Here is a 19,663-nt window from a genome sequence, read left to right as displayed (position 1 = left end):
GGGCATTACGGGACGCCAGCCGGTTCCACCGGTCACTTGACATTTGAAAAGACATTTCCTAAATATCACAGGCGCCTCGCTGGAAGCATTTTACTTCAATTTGTTCTGAACTGATGTGCGGTATATTCTTACAGATGGAGCATTTTTCTATATGTGCTGAGGTCACTTTTCGTTCTGTCATTCTTGTGTCCTTGGTTTTAGAGATTAATTTTACTTCAACTTGTTCCGAATGTGCGGTATATTCTTACAAATTGAGCATTTTTCTATATGTGCTGAGGTCACTTTATGTTCTTTCATTCTTGTTTCCTTGGTTTTAGATAGTAGAGTAGATTCATTGCTTAGGCTACCGACATCTTGCACACTGCAGTCGTCCCCCAGTAAGACATCTTGAGCCGCATAGTTCAAGTTTTGAACTTTTATTCAGCCTGTCGGCGAGCTGAGGAATAAGTCAACTCCACTATATTCTTGTTTCATTGGTTTTAGAGATAAACATTTTGATAAATTTGGTAAACTCCAGTCGTTATGTATCTTCTGTCTGTCAGAAACTCTAAAATAAAAGATAAAAATAGATGAGAGAGTTGAAATTCAAGACACGTTTCCCTGTATGTTCTGAAAGTGTATACGTAATGAACAAAATTGAATTTCAAACCTCGAGTTTTTGCTAGTTCAGATGGACCATGCCTCTCCCGTAGTTCTGGAGAGCAAATTGAAATGTAATGTAAAGCACGAAATGGGTCTCAAGACAAGCAGTAAAGCTTTTTCCTCGCACGAATGTTGTTTCCGAGAAGGCAGACTTAGACAACGCGCTGCCTGGAAGCTTGTACTCGCCCACAGCCTTCTGAAAGACATTCTTAATCATCATTGCCTCTGTTGATACCGAAAGCTCGCAGTCCTGCTGGGGGCGAGGACAAGCTTTCCGGCATATATTCATTTCCCGGCATTTTGCTTTGCTTGCATATTTTCCTTTCCCGGCATATATTCCTTTTCCGGCATATGTTCCTTTCCCGGCGTATATTCCTAGTTGAAAATTGCGAATCGACCTACCTCAAAACAACTTACTCCAATGCCCCCAGAGAGGCCGATGAAGGAGGCTACAGTCTGATCACGTTATGAAGTCTAGATGAAGGTCTAGCAACCCGAGGTCTCTATCAAACATGCCGGTGAGAGAAATCCCATTAAGCTCTTACATTAATGATATCAGCCCAACCTTGCACGGAACCACCGTCCCAGAACGTTGCGTGAGACATCAGGGCAAAATGTTTTCTACAGTGTCTAGAGCACGGTGTTAGAAGGTGGAGTCCATCCCTCCCCTTCCACCACCCTTTACCTCCCTAACCGAAGTCATTTTACACCTGGCTGGAGTGAGGAAAGTCATGTAAAGTGGATTTCTCAAGAGAACAACATCAGTCAGCGGATTCGAACCAAGGATCTCTTGGTTCTGGGTCAAACAACACTCTAACCTGTTCATTAACACGAATGTGCATTTGAGTCTGGTATGAACTCTTATTCTGATCACGTTATAAAGGCTAGATGAAGGTCCAGCAACCCGAGGTCTCTATCAAACATGCCGGTGAGAGAAATTCCATTAAGCCCTTACATTAACGATATCAGCCCAACCTTGCACGGAACCACCGTCCCGGAACGTTACGTGCTACATCAGCTAGGGCAAAATGTTTGACACAGTCCGTATTGGAAGGTGAAACCCATCCCTCTCCTTCCATTGCCTTTTACCTCCCCCACCGAAGCCATTTTTACACCTGACTGGAGTGAGGAAAGTTGTGTAAAGTGGATTTCCCAATGGAACAACATCAGTAGCATGTCAGCGGATTCGAACCAAGGACCTCTTGGTTCTGGGTCAAACACTCTAACCTTTTCACCAACACGAATGTTGATTCAGGTATGAACTGTCAGTCTGATCACGTTATAGAGGCTAGATAAAGGTCTAGCAACCCGAGGTCTCTATCAAACATGCCGGTGAGAGAAAATCTCTTAATCCTTTCCCGCATTTTTCCTTTCCCGACGTATTTCTGGTGAAAAATCGCGAATCTACCCCCCACCCCCACCCCTTAACCCCCAGAGAGCCCGATGAAGGAGGCTACAGTCTGTTCACGTTATGAAGTCTAAATGAAGGTCTAGCAACCCGAGGTCTCTATCAAACATGCCGGTGAGAGAAATCCCATTAAGCCCTTACATTAATGATATCACCCCAACCTTGCACAGCGCCGCTGTCTCGGAACGTTGCGTGCAACATCAGGGCAAAATGTTTGCCAAAGTGTCTAGAGCACGGTGTAAGAAGGTGGAGCCCATCCCTGCCCTTCCACTGCCTTTTACCTCCCCAACCGAAGCCATTCTTACACCTGGCTGGAGTGAGGAGAGTCGTGTAAAATAGATTTCCTAAGACATAGGCCAAGCAAGACGCCTCTGGAAACTGGAATTTCAGTCTGGTACATGAACTACGAGTCTGCTCACGTTATGAAGTGTAGATGAAGGTCTAGCAACCCGAGGTCTCTATCAAACATGCTGGTGAAAGAAATCCCATTAAGCCCTTACATTAACGATATCAGCCCAACCTTGCGCGGACCCACCGTCCCGGAACCTGAATCATCGCCAGACATTTTCCACATCATGTAAATACTGACCCTCCGGGATAGCCGCGCACTGATCCCAACCGGAGACCTGCACTTTGGCTGATGTAATTACGTTTCCGGGTGATTGTGGAGACACGGACTGCGCTTCTGTTCAGGCCACACTGACTTAGTTCTATGGATGCCATCCGCGCGCATTGATTTTCGCTTGTTCTCAGAAAGAAACTGTGGCCACATGTTACACAATAGCATCCCTGGTCAATCAGAATGGACCGATCGTGTCGAACGCCATATCGAACAAATAGAACCCCCTATTCTATTTCGAACACGTCCGTCAAAAACTGCCCCGTGGGTTAGAAATGGCTATTTTGACGGAGGTGTTCGAAATAGAACCATGATCGAACAGGGGTCGGTCCATTCCATGCTTGCCAGAGGATCTGCTCTCCAGGGTAAGGGGACACATGGTCAGGGCATGGGGCCGAGCACCCTTTAACCTTCTTTAAACAAGAATAGAAATATAAACATGATTGAACTGGTGACGATTGTCTCTTACAGTCTTACTGGAGGTCATTGTAGGACAAACCAAGCATGGGAAAGAAGGGACTGGATATTTTGTCCTGTGGTTTGGCAGTATTTTTTGGCTAGATTTTTCTCTTTTTGTTTCCCTCCCGCATTAGTTTTGGAGTATCCAGAGGATGTCCTCCATAGACTTAACACGGGCTGTGCTTCTGTTTGGGGGGAGCCGATAGGCCGTATCGGCGGTGCGCATCTACCAGTCATCATCTGCATTCTACTGCCGCTAAGTTTTCCAATTTCCCGTTTTTCTCTCAGCGGGGGAGACACGGAGGGCTCGGCTTCTGTACATGGAACGTAGCCTCCAACAGATCTTGCTGTAAGGGTCCAGGGATAGTAGAATTCGGCAAAAAAAACAAACAGGGGAAACTGGCCAAGGAGTCAGTCAACTTGTACGCTGATTTTAATCCACTGAAAGCCTAACATCAATTCAGCCTCTGGGGTGCCACTGTTGGATTTTAAGAGAATGTCTTCTCAATAAAACCATTCATCATCATCATCATCATCATCATCATCATTTTCCGTGCCAAATCGTAAATCAGGGGTCAGATATCAGCATTTATGATTTTAGAAGTTTCTTGAAAGAGCGGCCAGACGTGGCCACTCTAACGACCGAGGCTGGCAACTCATGCCAACAAAATGTCGTACACGGAACGTAGCCTCCAACACACCTTTCTGCGGAAGTTCAGGGATACAGTCAAACCTGTCTATAGAGGCCACTAAAGGGACTGGAGAACCGTGGCCGCTATAGACAGGCGGCCGCTATAGAGACAATGTTGATCAATTGCCAAGTTGTAAATCTTAAAATCAGAGGTCAGAGGTCAGCATTGATGTTTTTAGACGTTCCTTGAAAGAGCGGCCAGTCATGCCCACTCTAACCACCCAAGCCGGCAACTCATGCCAAGAACATGTCTTTGAGCTTGACGCAAGCAAAAGATGAATAAATGAAAGTCAGTATATCTACAGACTATGATGTATCTGTTGTCTGTACTGACGTGACAGTCTCGCAGGCGTTACAGATTTGTATTCCGTGTGTGTAAACCGCACCAGTTTCAGCTTTGGTAATATGATAGATGTGTTTGTAAAGACAAGTATAGTAAAACTAAAGACTAGTGTTACAGTAGGTTATATGTGTACTTACTCACTAATGGAGATCCGTAAAAACAAACAAACAAATACTTAGCATACAGTGTCCTCACAAAAACATCAGGGAAGAAAAGCAGCGCCGCAACGTGCCCACATGGGTTACACAGCTCATACTATTTTTACCTCTTATAAGCTTCACTTATGGGGATTCGCTATGGATAAACTGGATTTGCTAAGAAAAATAGTCTGAAATGTTAGGATTCAGTGGTGAGGGTTAGAGATTTGTATTCCGTGTGTGTAAACCGCTCCAATTTCCCATGATCTGCCGCTATGAAAGGCCGTGTGGAGCCTAGTAGTTAAACAGCGCGTCAGAACTAATGTGATAGTCACGTTAGAATGCCGGTCGGCATGCTTAATACACCCTACCTTCCAATTTTCCAATCCTCCCGACAGAAAAACGTGACCCCCACATGCAATACCTGCAATTAGGTAACCCTTTACTGACTCTTTGTAAATCATGTATGTTATTTAGGACTAGTAGAAACTCATGCATGCATGCATGTCTGTACGTATGTATGTATGTATGTATGTATGCCAGCTCACCATTATTCGCGGGGTAACCTAATTCCGTTGCTTAAAAAAAGCAGGTTTTAGGGATATTATGTCGGTGGCTTGAAATTCCAATATTTTAAAAAGAATAACGTTTGAAACGACCGTCCGTTGAGTTGAAATCCCTTAATGCTATACTTTTGAAAACATTGGATATAGGTTACCTTTCGGATAAAGGTGAACTAACGTACGTCACATGTATTTCAGAACAAGTAGAGACTTATGTATCTATGTATGTAGTTAAGCTTCGTTAATGTGAGTAACGTATTTTTATGGGCCAGATGTGCCAGCAAAATGAAATAAACATAGCATCAGCTAAGCAGGATAACTAATCTAATAGTCACGCTCTTACACCAGGCAATATACATAAGTGCACTTTAAAAGCCTCCAAATCCCTCTACTCTACACCTCACTAATAGAAACTGCAGGTGTGAAGTCGTCACAGACGGTGGCAACATTTATGCTCGTAGCGTCGTGTGCCGTAACTGGTAGAGTGTTAGGCTCAGAACCAAGAGGTCCCGAGTTTGATACTCGCCGTGCTCCTGACGTTGTGCCTTTGGAAAAGGCACTTGGCACGACCTTCCTCACTTCACCCAGGTGTAAAAATTGGTACCTGACTTCAGTTGGCGGAGTGGGGTGATAAAAAGACTACCTTTACCTTCTGTCTATACTTTGTGTCTGGCGCTGTTGAAATAAGTTACTAACTTGAGTGCAGTGCCACATTATCCTTGTCTGTCCCCCCTCAAAACACAACAGTTACATGTATTCTCGGTGTTAAACCGGTACCAAAACTGGTACGGCATGGCGACTGAATTACATATTTCAAGTTATATATTTTATCGGAGCCTTACCTTTTCCCTCATGCATTCAATGCAACGCGGCCTGTGGGCCGATTTGAGTTTGTCACTAATAAAGAAAGGTTACAAATAAAAAAAATGTACGTCCAGGTAGATGTTGTCTTCGAAACCTCTCTCATTCTTGTATTTAACAATGTTGCTGATAGTTTGGAAGGATATAGGTCACGAGTCTTCTAAGCTCTATTGTTGATATAAATAACGTTACTGTGTTATAGGTGTGGAAATATGAAGTACGTTTTTGTAATTATTTTCACTCAAGGAAGACTAGTGTAGTATCATTACTTACTCACTAATGGGGATCTGTAAAAAAACAACAAACAAACAAACAATTAGGCAACGCGACAACGTGCTGATGTGGGTTACACAGCGCATGCTCCTTTCACCTCTTATAAGCTTCACTTAAGTAAAACGCAACAACAAGTGATCAACCGTTATCAAGATTCTCTATGGATAAAATGGATATACTACAAAAATAGTCTAAAATGTTGGGATTCAGTGATGAGGGTTGACAAAGCAATTTGCGAAAGGTATTTCAAAGATTGTGCTTCTGTTGAAGTCTATGCTGAATGTCTGAGTCGGTTCTTGTTAAGGCTTGCATTTTTCTCCCCAAGAAGAAATGTGGCTCCTACAGATACATATAGGAAGGCAAAAATATAACAGTTACAAAATCAGACCAGAAACAATACCTCCCCACAAACCAGTAGACTGTTCCATTGACCTCGTGACCTGGGTTGTCAAGTTTTCCAACGGTTCATCATAGCAGGAGATGACAGCAGCACGGAAATGCAACGAACAAAGTACAACTCTTTTATTTCAGGCCAAAACAAAAACAATACCTCCCCTCAAAGCAGTAGACCCTTCCATTGACCTCCTGACCTGGATTGTCAAGTGTTCCAACCTTCCATCACGGCAGGAAATGACAGCCGTACGGAAAAACTCCATAACAAAAACCAAGACCTCCCCGCAAAATAGTAGACCCTTCTATTGACCTCATGACCTAGATTGTCAAGTGTTCCAACGGTCCATCATATGCAGGAGATGACAGCCCTACGGAAAACTAATAAACAAAGTACAACTCTTTTATTTCACGCCAGAACAGGCGCCAGCATTGCCCACCGTAAATCAGCACGCACAAAAGTTGGCAATCTATTTGCTCCCAACCCGTCTGCGAGCGTGGCGTGGCTCCATTCCATATTTCAAACGAACCGCAGGGCCAAAACACATTCCTCATTTTCGTCTGCATCTCACTGGCCCTTTCCTTGGTGCTGAAAAATGGCAAACTGTTGTAAATTTACCTTTTCTACATTGGATTGAGAAAGGATACTTTGATAATGGCAATGACAATTGTTGAATATTTATGCCACGGGATGAATACATTGAGATAGGTAATTCAAGTAAATTTGTAGAGAGTTTGCGCTATATTCCATCTAAATCATCTTTTCTTAAGACATGTGCACACAATTTTACATATTTTTCTATTACATTAGTTGCATTTCCTATTTCAAACGCGCGACAGGGTCCATACACATGTCTCATTTTCGTCTATATCCCACTGGCCCTTTCCTTAGTACTGAAAAGGGGGAAACTGTTGTATAACTACTTTTTCTACATTCATCAATAATGGCAATTGTTGAATATCTGTGCCACAGGATGCATACACTGAAATAGATAATTCAAGTAAATCTAAATCTACCCTCTTCTTAAAACATGTACACACAAATTTACATTTTTCCACATCATTGTAGTTTTTAGATGAAAATGTGCTATTTCTGCTGCTGTTTGGATTGCCATTCCTTAAAATTCACACTTGCCTATATCCATGTGAATGCTGAATCCCTTGCTGCTGAAATATGGGAAACTGTTCTACAATTACTTTTCCTAAATTGCATGGAGAATGGTTGTTCTAATGACATGGAAAATGATTGCTAACATGGGATGTATACATTTAGATAGATGGATAAAGTAAATGAGTTACGCTATATTCCATCTATATCTACCCTCTCCTTAAGTTTTTTCTCTCATTACATTGTAGTTTGTAGATGGCACAGTATACGTGAATCAAGGCAGCCAGTTAAACTGTGTTATTTCTGCTGCTGTTTGGATTGCCAATCCTTAATTCACACTTGGCATGCTCGATGTGAATGCCTCATTTTCTTGAATCCAACTGGTCCTTTTCTTGGTGCTAAAATATGGGAAACTGTTCTACAATTACTTTCCCTAAATTGGATGGAGAATGGTTGTTCTAATGACATGGAAAATGATTGCTAACATGGGATGTATACATTGAGATAGATGGATAAAGTAAATATGTAGAGAGGTTACGCTATATTCCATCTAGATCTACCCTCTCCTTAAAACATTTTTCTCTCATTACATTGTAGTTTGTAGACGGCATAGTATACGTGAATCAATGCAACCAGTGAGAATGTGCTATTTGGATTAAAAAAAAAATTCACGGGTCTTAGTGGCAAGTGTGCAGGTGTTGACACACTGGCAGCATCAAATCCGTAGGTGTTTTGGCACCTTTAGACAGATTATCCGTGAGGCTCGGTGGGCGTCACTCCACTGTCATGGGGGCAGGGGCATGGCGAGTATCGAACTCAGGACCTACTGATTCCGATTCCAACGCTTTAGCCGTTGCGCCACACAGACACGCTATTTGGATTGCCATTCTTTAATTCACACTTGGCAATATTCCACCGGCTCTTTCCTTGGTGCTGAAAAATGGGAAACTGTTTTTCAATTACTTTTCCTAAATTGGATAGAGAATGGATATTCTGATGACAATAATAATGATCTTCATTGAATATTTATGCCCAACATTGGATGGATACATTGATATAGATAACTAAAGTAAACGTGTAGAGAATAAACTATATACCATTTAAATCTAGGTCCACATATCTTCCGTCTTCGTAAAACATTTTGCAGACAAATTGACATTGTTTCATTGCATTGTAGTTTTTTTAATAAAAGGATATACATGAATCAAGCCAACCAGTGCAAATACCAGTACCTCTTCTGTGTTGCCAGTCTTTGAATCATACTTGGCACACTGCTTGTGAATGTCTCATTTTCCTGTTCCCTTGTGCTAAAATATAGGGAAACTCTTGAAACTATAACTCCTTTTCTCTAAATTGGATTGAGAATGAATAGTCTAATACAAGCAGTGCACATACACGACCTATGGTACCATGTGGGTTGTCAGTTCTTAATTCAAACTTGGCACTGCCTCATTTTCCTTCGTCGGTCCTTTATTGGTGATGAAATATGGGGAACCGTTCTTCAACCACTTTTCCTACATTAGATTAAGAATGAAAAGTCTTATGCAAACAGTTCAAATGCACTACCTATGCTACCATGTGGGTTGCCAGTTCTTAATTCACACTTGATACGCTCCACGTGAGTGCCTCATTTACCTCTGTACCCTACTGTTTCTTTATTGGTGCTAAAATATAGCAAGCCGTTGTACAACTACTTTTTTTGCATCGGATGGAAAAAGGATATAATAATGCAAACAGTGCACATACACTGTCTATGCTACCATGTGGATTGCCAGTCCTTAATTCACATTTTCGTTCTTGGCGAACTGTTCAACTATTTTTCCTACATTAGATTAAGAATGGATAGTCTAACAGTGCACATCCACTGGCCGGTTTGCGAGTCCTTAATTCACATTTGGCACGACCAATGTGAATGCGTCAATTTCCTCTGTACCCTATTGGTTCTTTATTGGTGCTAAAATATAGGAAACTGTTGTATGACTACTTTTCTTATTAATTACATTGGATGGGAAAAAGATTTACTCATGGAATCAGTTCACATCCACTGCCTATGCTACCATGTGGATTGCGAGTCCTTAATTTAAACCTAGCACGTTCCATGTTAATGCGTTCCTTTCTATCCTACCGTTTCTTCATTGCTGTTGAAAAATGTGGATTGACTATTCTATAGCTACTTTTCCTAAATCTGAAGGAGAATGGATATTTGAATGCTAACAGTGCAAATGCTGCTATGTGGGTTGCCAGTTCCTAATTCAGACTTGGCACGGTCCAAGTGAATGCCTTGTTTTTTTCGTTGGTCCTTTATTGGTGCTCTAAAATGGGGAACTATTCTATAACTACTTTTCCTAAGCCTGAAGAGAATGGATATTTGAGTGCTATCAGTGCACATGCACTACATCTGCTGCCGTGTAGATTGCTCAGGCTTGCTTTACACTTGGCACGATCCACCTGAATGCCTCATTTTCCTATGTATCATTGTTTCCTTGGTGCTAAAATATGCAAAACTCGTACTGAAACAAACTCCTTTTTCCTAATTTTGATGGAGAATGGGTAGTCAGTCAAACGCAACCAGTGCACAATTATGCACTACTTCTGATACCGTGTGGGTTGCTAGTGCTTAATTCAGACTTGGCACGCTCCATGTGAATGCCTCATTTTCTTTTGTATCCTACCCTTCCTTTCCTTGGTGCTAAAATTTGGTAAACTGTTCTGAAACTACTTTTCCTTCATTGGACTTACATGCACTACTTCTGGCACCGTGTTGGTTTACTAGTGCTTAATTCACACATGGCACGCTCCATCTGAATGCCTCATTTGCCTCTGTATCCTTGTTGCTAAAATCTGGAAAACTCGTACGGAAACTCCTCATTCCTAAAGTGGATGGAAAAAGGATAACGCAACCAGTGTACATGCACTACTTCTGGTACCGTGTGGGTTGCTAGTGCTTAATTCACACATGGCACGATCCATGCGGACGCCTCATTTTCATCTGTATCCTACGGTTTCTTTATGGAGCTGAATGTCATAAAACTATTTTTCCTACATTGGATTAAGAATGGATAGTCTAACGTTGCACAAGCACTACTTCTGGCATCGTGTGGGTTGCTAGTGCTTAATTCACACATGGCACGCTCCATGCGGACGCCTCTCCTTCTTCAGTATTCACAGGGTGACCGGTGCACGGGATCCGTATCGACACCTCCCACTCGGGTGTTCCGGCGGCCGGGGCATTCACGTTAGTGTGCATCTGGAGGACAGACGTGTGCGGATGGCTCCTTCCCGCGCTCTTCGGCTGCTGGTGCTGTCCCTAGTGCTGAAAGGTGAGTAGGTCTGCCACCGCTAACTCTCTTTTACTACCTGGAGAAAATGGGCGTCCTGAGCTCCGTAATGTACTTTTTACGCGTTTTATCGGATATTCTGACCTTACATGAAAAATTTAAGCCATGCGGTTGTAAAAAAATCGCCCCGAACGCTTGTTTGGCGCCAGAAGATAGGGCGGTCGGATTGTCGTCCATAAGATTTAACGGGAAGATGATTCCCTCTACGTGAAAGGATCTGGAGACGCATCGAATATTTGTTCAGTCTGTGATTTCTGTTGGAATGGAGGAGATAAATCGTGGCCATGTCTCAGCGTAATGGCACGGAAAACTGGCTTCGTGCTGTGGTGGTGGCGAATGTCGTTCCACCTGCGATCACGCACCGTTATAATTAAGATCCATTTGGCTGGGAAATGGATCGGTTAATTAACGCACAAATCGATCTAATATTGTGTACCTACAGTTAGATTAGCTGTGTTACGATATGTGTAATTCAGGACGTCAAGGTGCTCTCCCGGAGAGCCAGGGGGTGTGCGAGGGGTTGATGGATAACGGGGTTTGAAACTTTAAAGCAGCATCAGTGGGCGAGGCAACTCCTGGATCCTTCTAGTTTGGGTTCTTTAGGAATGGACAAGTGGGTGTGTTGGTGGTGTGGGTGATTGATAATGATATAAAAAGCTTTGGAGACCTGGAACAGAAAATAGCTGCTGATGTGAGCTGATTCGTGGATGCTAGAGTTAGGGGGGGGGGGACAAGGTAACTCCTGGATCCTTCTAGTTTGGGTTCTTTAGGATTGGGCAAGTGGGTGTGTTGGTGGTGTGGGTGATTGATAATGATATAAAAAGCTTTGGATACCTGGAACAAAAAATAGCTGCTGGTGTGAGATTCGTGGATGCTAGAGTTAGAGTGGGCGAGGTAACTCCTGGATCCTTGTACTTTGAGTTCTTTAGGAATGGACGAGTGGGTGTGTTGGTGGTGTGGGTGATTGATAATGATATAAAAAGCTTTGGAGACCTGGAACAGGAATAGCTGCTGATGTGAGATTCGTGGATGCTAGAGTTAGAAGGGGGGGGGGGGGGTAACTGCTGGTACCCTTCTAGTTTGGGTTCTTTAGGATTGGGCAAGTGGGTGTGTTGGTGGTGTGGGTGATTGATAATGATATAAAAAGCTTTGGAGACCTGGAACAGGAATAGCTGCTGATGTGAGATTCGTGGATGCTAAAGTTGGGGGGGGGGGGCGCAGTAACTCCTGGTATCCTTGGAGTTTGGGTTCTTTAGGACTTGACAAGTGGGTGTGTTGGTGGTGTGGGTGATTGATAATGATATAAAAAGCTTTGGAGATCTGGAACAGAAATGGCTGCTGATGTGGGATTCGTGGATGCTAGAGTTAGGGGGGGGGGGGGCGAAGTAACTCCTGGATTCTCCTGGTTTTGGTTCTTTAGGAATGTGGGTGTGTTGGTGGTGTGGGTGATTGATAATGATATAAAAAGCTTTAGAGACCTGGAACAGAAATAGCGGCTGATGTAACCTGATTCGTGGATGCTATATACAGCGAGTTAAGGGTGTGTGTGTATCATGCGGCGGTTCTCATAACCGATCATGACAGGCCCGAAACGTTTTTACCATATCTTGAATGCCATAGATCGTCCTCGGGCCGCGTGAATATTCCCCGTGCCATGCCGCACTTTGCGGTGATCCATGCCAAACTGCAGGTATTCGATAGCCATCGCTAAGCTGATATATTACAGATCCACTTTTCCGCACACAGAGGCTGGGAGTGAATCGAAAATGCCAGAATCCTGCTCTTCCAACGTTCATTAGATCTTGTGCGCCAGGGCTTACCCGTTTTGCGTCGCTGGAAACGTGTTGCGTCGGCGAAAACGGACCCAATTTACACAGACATTGGCGGGGAATTGATAAGAAATGTCAACGGCGTTCTCAAGTCCATGTGTGTTGTTGAACGTGTGGGGATATCTGTTTTGCAACGCTGTTGATGAAAAATAGCCAAATTTACACAGATATTGGTAGGGAATTGATAAGAAATGTCATCAATGTTTTCTCGTCTGCGTTTTTTAGTTTGTGAGTGAAGCTGAGAGTGTGGGGCTATCTATTTGGCATCGCTATAGGCGCACAATGTTGAAGAAAACGGGCCCAATTTACACAAGCATTGGTCGGAAATTGATAAGAAATGTCACAAGCCAACTCTTTCTGCGTTTGTTAGTTCGTGAGTGTTGCTGAGTGTGTGAGAGGTTATCTGTTTTGCATCACTGTTGGCGCTTAATGTTGACGAAAACGGGTCCAATTTACACAGACGTTGGTAGGGAATTGATAAGAAATGTCACTAGCCAGCTCTTTCTGCGTTCTTTAGTTCGTTAGTGTATCTGATGACTGTATGGGAATATCTGTTTTTCCATCGCTGTACGGCTCAAAATGAGGAAGGAAGAAAACAGGCCCAATTTACACAAGCATTGGTCGGAAATTGATAAGAAATGTCACAAGCCAACTCTTTCTGCGTTCTTTAGTTCGTGAGTGTTGCTGAGTGTGTGGGGATATCTGTTTTGTATCACTGTAGTCTCGAAATGATGAAGAAAACGGGTGCAATTTACACAGACATTGGTAAGGAATTGATAAGAAATGTCACAAGCCGGCTCTTTCTGCTTCTTTAGTTCGTGAGTGTTGCTGAGAGTGTTGAGTTATCTGTTTTGCATCGCTGTAGGCGCACTTTGCTGACAAAAATGAGTCCAATTTACACACACATTGTTCGGGAACTGATAAGAAACGTCGCGATGCATTCAGCTCTTTCAGCGTTTTAATGTTCTTGAATGTAGCTGAGCTTGTAAGGTTATCCGTTTTGCATCGCCGGAGGTTCGAAATGTTGGTCCAATTTACACCGTGAGTGGTCGGGACTTGATAACAAAATGTCAAAATCCAGTTCTCAATGTCCTTTAAAAGTTCGCGTGTGGGGCTATCAGTTTCGCATCGCGGGAGACGCAAAGTCATGAATACAACCAATTCATCTCATAGTTATGTACAGACGTCAAAATTCGGCTGTTGCGATGTTCTTCAGCCCGCGCGTGTGTCCGGAATAGTAGGTCGTTCGATTCGCATCGCCGGAATCATCGCACATGTAATGCGCGAACAATCACTACTGGAACATTTCCCGCTTGAAGCTTACGGCGGGGTGGCAATAAAAACGACGGGAGTCATTGATTTATGGGCCGTGCATTCATGAACACCGCGGGCGGTGTGGCCTGTTGGCGCTCACACGTCGGCTGTCAGACCTCACCGATGTTCGTTCTGCTATACATAGAAGCAGAAGCTGTCTACGTGCTGATTCCGTAGCAATGATATCAATGGCAGGAATCTGTTTAAAATGGTCTCATATTTATAGAAAGCGGATTTTCTCGCGATACTCCTAAAATAATTTTTCATATCACTTTTGCTCCCAGCTAGTTATATCTTTAATTCTAATTGTAGCAACTGCCTTCACAATCTCGAGCTGATATCTCACGTTGTATCAAAACTGATCTATTTAAAACGGCTCATGCTTATGAAAAGCGGATTTTTGACTCGTGATGTTCCTAAAATAAGCTTTTGTATCACTTTTTGCTCCTAGCACAAAGTTTCACCTTTACCTTATTGCCATAACTGCCGTGTTATGACAATCTTGAGCTGATATCACACGTCGGCTGTCAGACCTCACGGATGTTCGCTCTGCTATACATAGAACAGAAGCTGTCTACGTGATGATTCCGTGTAGTAGCGATCACATTAATGACAGGAATCTAAGTCGGTATCGTGTTTATTTAAAGCGGATGTTTGGCTCTTGATGTTCCCAAAATAAGCGTTAGTACCAAGTTTCATCTTTAATTCTAATTGTGGCAAATATGTCGGCAAAATCAAGAGCTGATATTATCTCAAGGGAAGTGTCAGCTATAGACGAGAGGATGGTATGACTCTGCAGCGATTATATCAACAGGAATCTACCTAAAACGGCTCATGTTTATGGAAAGCGGATTTTTGACTCGTGATGTTCCTAAAATAAGCTTTTGTATCACTTTTTGCTCCTAGCACAAAGTTTCACCTTTACCTTATTGCCATAACTGCCGTGTTATGACAATCTTGAGCTGATATTACACGTCGGCTGTCAGACCTCACGGATATTCGTTCTGCTATACATAGAACAGAAGCTGTCCTCGTGCTGATTCCGTAGCAATCACATCAATGACAAGAATCTAAGACGGTGTCATGTTTATGGAAAACGGATATTAAGCTTGCGATGTTCCTAAAATTAGTTTCGGGGTTACTTTTTGCTCCTAGCAAGTTTCATCTTTAGTCCTAATTGTGGCAACTGCCGTCACTATCCAGATCAGATATTTCACAGGAAGTGTCGGATATAGAAGAGAGGAAGGCTTTGGTATCACTTTTGCTCCCGTCACAAAGTTTCACCTTCACCTTACTGCCATACCCGCCGTGACATTCTCTCACGTGAATATCTCACGGGTAATGTCATCAGCTATAGAGAAGAGGAAGGAATGATGCTGTTAGAGGGCACACATCGGTGTTAGGGCTGCTTACTGGAAAGCGTGTTAAAATACACTGAATGAAGGCTTAAAATGTACTAGATCTAACCCATATTTCAATCTTAAAAATTCTTCTTCCACCAGAAAGTCACTTGTGCTTAGTTTATAACCATCCAAAGAAACCAGGGGGTTGTTCGGCTCATTCTCCGAGAAAAGCTCGCTCTATGAAAGAAACCTCACCTTTGACCTCAGTTCCCCCCTGAATCAACCAGTAGCACTCTAGTAGCACAACTAAGATCTGTCCTCACACCAAATAAACCGCTGAACTGAACAAATTTCGACCCAAATAGGAAAGCTTAGACCTTGCTTGTCCCTTCTAATTTAAAAAGTCTCAAGATTGGGCAAACATTTTCAAGGTAAGGAAGGATTTTCAAGGATTTTAAGTGGCACCCAGATTCTACTGCGCAACGCAACTCTGACGTCAGCCCCTTTACAAACCAACACAGTTTGAATCAGTCTTTGCGATATTTACCGAAAGTTAAACTAGAATCCGGGAAGCGAAAGTTTGTACATTAATCATAAGGATGCAGAAAGCTGAAAAATGCACTCCCGCTAGCTGAAGAAAACATTGCTTCATCCTCACAAACATTTAAAACACTGTGCAAGAGAATTTTGTGACCTCTGACCTACAACTCTTAACGACTTGACACTCTGGTGATAAATACAACAGAAATAGATAAATGAATGAATATATGCTCAAGAACACAGCAAATATAGATATTTGAGAATCAGACGACCAGCAACAAAAACCTTACACAGGTGACATTGGTGTGACATAAACAGTATTATCATAATAGTGTTTGGTCCATAACCCAGACTTCCATGGCTCGAAACATGCTACAGATATTGTGCCCTTGGGAAAGGCACTTCACACATCTTTCCTCAGTCCACTCAGGTGTAAAATGGTTTAACTGACGTCGGTTGGGGAGGTACAAAGTGGTGAAAGGAGGAACATGGCCCCTCCTTCCAATGCCGAAACACAGTGCTCACTGCCCCTCAAAAGTACTCAAAAAGAATATATATGGCACCACCTTTACCTTCTGCCTATTTGTTATATGCAGCACTGTTAATGTAGACTTCTAACTTGAGTGCAGTGTCACATTGCTCTTCGATGTCGTAATACCTTTGTCACATTTGGCGAAAATCGATCGGACGACGATTCTGCGGCAAAATCGCCCGAGCCTCGAGCTCGCGATTGCTTATAATAATGACTTTATTGCACAACAATTGTACAAGGTACAAAGTATGGCTTATATGTGACAGGGACGGTTTTCATGTGAAAAACAAAGCGCAACTCTCTGTCAATCTTAAATATGGCCGATCTTCCATCGCTACGCCCGAAGATCGTGGATAATGTGACAGGGGTATATGGCAAATAAAAAGTCAGAACAAACGGCATCTCTAAATATGTCACTACCATACGTTTCGGCTCCGATTGATGTTCTGAAGAGTCGTCAGTTTACTACATCTAATGGACTTTCTTCCACTGTAAAATGATGATATGAGACAGCCGGTGCAAAGAAGAGCCATAAAGTTTGCCTTTAAGTAACGTTAGAAGTTTTTTTATGTCGTCAGGCGGTCTTAAACTCAGCTGGTGTCGCGTGTAAGAAGGCTGGAACCTGTAGAGTTTTCTTTGATAGGGATCGGAATTAGTGCCAACTTTGCCAAGTGCGCATTTTAAAATATGGTGCTTTGGCTATTGTAGGTAACATTAGAAGTTTTTGATGTCTTCAGGCGATCTTAAAAACAGCCTGTGTCATGTGTAAAAAGGCTGAAACCTGTAGAGCTTTTTCTAATAGGATTGGTTTCAGTACCAACTTTTTCAAAGTGCTGCGCATCTTAAACTGTGGCGCTTTGGCTATTCACAGCAATGGTTGTGTAATAAGGACACAATATTGTCAACAGTTGGTTAAGATAATTCTTTTGCAGTTTTCCTTCACTTGTTTTCAGCTGGTGCATAGTATATAACGCTTACAGTCATTCTTTTTAGGAAACTGTAGCTCTCCTTTGACGTTTGAATACCCCCTCCCCATGCCACTACCATTCTGTTGTCTGTGACATCTGATGGCATAACCTCCAAATCCCTTTTTGAACAACATAATGGTTTCCATTATTTGGTTATTGGGTGGGTCGAGCACTTCTATTCGCAGCTAGGGGCTAAATTGTGAGGATCTCACTGAAGCACAAACCGAGCAGGTAATAGCAAGGGTTTGAGGAGGCATTCCATGCTAACTCAGCTCAGATAACCACAATACGACAGTCATTGTCCTATTTGCGTATTTGTAAGAAATCACTGCCCTCTCCTTGAAATATTACTCCACTATACCGGATATAGAAAACAGCCGCAGAAATGAAACAAGTCAATCCCAGTGATGAACCGTGACGAGGGGGGGGGGTACAAACTCAGCCTTGTTTGGGATTGTGTTCTCGCCGCAAAAGCGCCATCTACATCGGCTACATATAGAGAAGCAGAGCTCCAGTTAGAAGTTCTGAGGAAGATTTCTGACAGGTAGCGTGCGCAGTCCAGTGGTTAGCGGCCTTGGCTCTGAAACTAGAAGCTGTGAGTTTGATTCCGACTGTGTCGACATGCACACTACCGGAATGGGTTGCAGTCCTTATGACGGGACGTTAAGCCGTGGACCACTGTTCAATGTGATTGCGTAAAGAGATAGGGGAATTTCCTAGGTACCACTGTACATAGCGTCATGTAAATACTGTACATAGCGTCTGTCCTCTCTGTCACGACCATCGGAAGACTAGCTATTCAGTAAGCTAAAACTGGATCGAGATCACTTCCCTTTTTCTGACAGATATCGAAAGGTCAGCAGGTAAGAGGCATTTCGGTTCTGAAAACGAAATCTCCGATATTCTATGAAGCAGCTTGGCTGCGGAAAAAGTTCGGTGTCTGCATCTTTGGTCAACAGGCTGACACCTTGTCGATACCAATCTCTGCACGGGCTGGGGAGGGGGGATCGATGCCGCCCGGAATTATCCAGTATTCCGAAGGTGACCTTTCCGGTTTGTCTTTGCCGGAAATGTCAAAGAGACTCAGAAAGTAAAAGAGAGGAGAGAAGAGGAGAGGAAAGTGATCTTGAAACAACTTAGCTCACTGAGGAGCTGCTCATCATGACAGAGAAGACAGATTATGGATGAACTAAATTTAAACGTTAAATAGCCAACACTAAAATTGATTGGTAATTACCCCAAATTTTCAGCGGATTCCATCAGCCTTGTTCACGGAATAGACTCGTCTGCTGTAGCTTCTGGACGTGACGTCGGAGATGCGTAACAGCAGCATTGGGTCGTAAATGCCAAATAACCTGTGTCGCCCCCCGTCTCCGTTCAGCGATGAACGGTGGGCGCAGATGTAGACGGCCTGTACACAGATGAACTTTTATGCTAAGAGAAGACAGATGCTATGTAAAGTATTTATATGTTTATTGTACGGAAACATTCCTCAAGCTTTTATTTACAAGTATAATTAACAGCGGATCACAGCTTAACTTCCTGTCCAAGGAAATGCGACACTTTCCGGTAAGCTGCTGGGATCCAAACTCAAGGCTTCTTGCTCCAGAGGTAGGGCCAACAACCACTGTAATACGCGAGCTATTACAAAGATAGTGACTTGAACATAGAGAATAGATATCCAGCTCAGTCTTGTTGTTTTTCAGTGTTTTTACGACATTCGTATATACGCCTGATACTACCTGGTCCGTCTGGCAGGTCCTTCTGGTAGTACACCTCTGTTTGAGGGAATAGGAGCAGTTAGTTAAGATGCCATAAGTACACAGCAACTGAGAGTTAGTGACACAGAGGAGATAAACCGAACAAGTAATCTCTAGTTAAGCTTCACGTTATAATTTCAATTATTGTTATTACTACTACTAAACATAACTAGATACGCCGGAAAATATCCACCAAACAGGCCCAACTGATACTTCAAACTTAGATACTATGGATCTTACACTTGAATCTTAAAGTTTCAGCTTCGCACAAAGACTCAACCAGCCAGTTCCATTGCTACGTTATGATGATGATGATGATGATGGCTGTTACGTTACAATGTCACAAGGGCACCAACACTTGAACTTTCACTATGCCATATAACTTTGACCAGTAGATATATCGCCCCACAAAGACTATAAATACAATTCCCGCATCGCTTCTCGCACTAGACAAAGAGGGATCAGAAACTAATGCAATATTGAACACCCGGGACAGATATTAATGACCTTCCTGAGAAACCTGAGCGAACTCGTAATATCACGTT

General features: G+C 42.9%; 1 protein-coding gene across 1 annotated transcript in view; it reads left to right on the top strand.

Moving 5' to 3' along the window:
* Window positions 1-10,723: 10,723 nt before the first annotated feature.
* LOC118422322 (hemicentin-2-like) overlaps window positions 10,724-19,663 on the top strand; it is a 32,467-nt gene continuing 23,527 nt past the window's right edge. Inside the window, exon 1 of the mRNA XM_035829841.1 lies at window positions 10,724-10,814. Within this exon, the coding sequence (XP_035685734.1) occupies window positions 10,763-10,814 (52 nt within the window). The 5' untranslated portion in view covers window positions 10,724-10,762. The remainder of the gene's footprint in view (window positions 10,815-19,663) is intronic.

The sequence above is a fragment of the Branchiostoma floridae genome, chromosome 9 (assembly GCF_000003815.2).
Source record: "Branchiostoma floridae strain S238N-H82 chromosome 9, Bfl_VNyyK, whole genome shotgun sequence".
NCBI lineage: Eukaryota > Metazoa > Chordata > Leptocardii > Amphioxiformes > Branchiostomatidae > Branchiostoma > Branchiostoma floridae.
The sequence above is the reverse complement of the archived record's forward strand: the minus strand, read 5'-3'. Positions and strand labels throughout refer to the sequence as shown.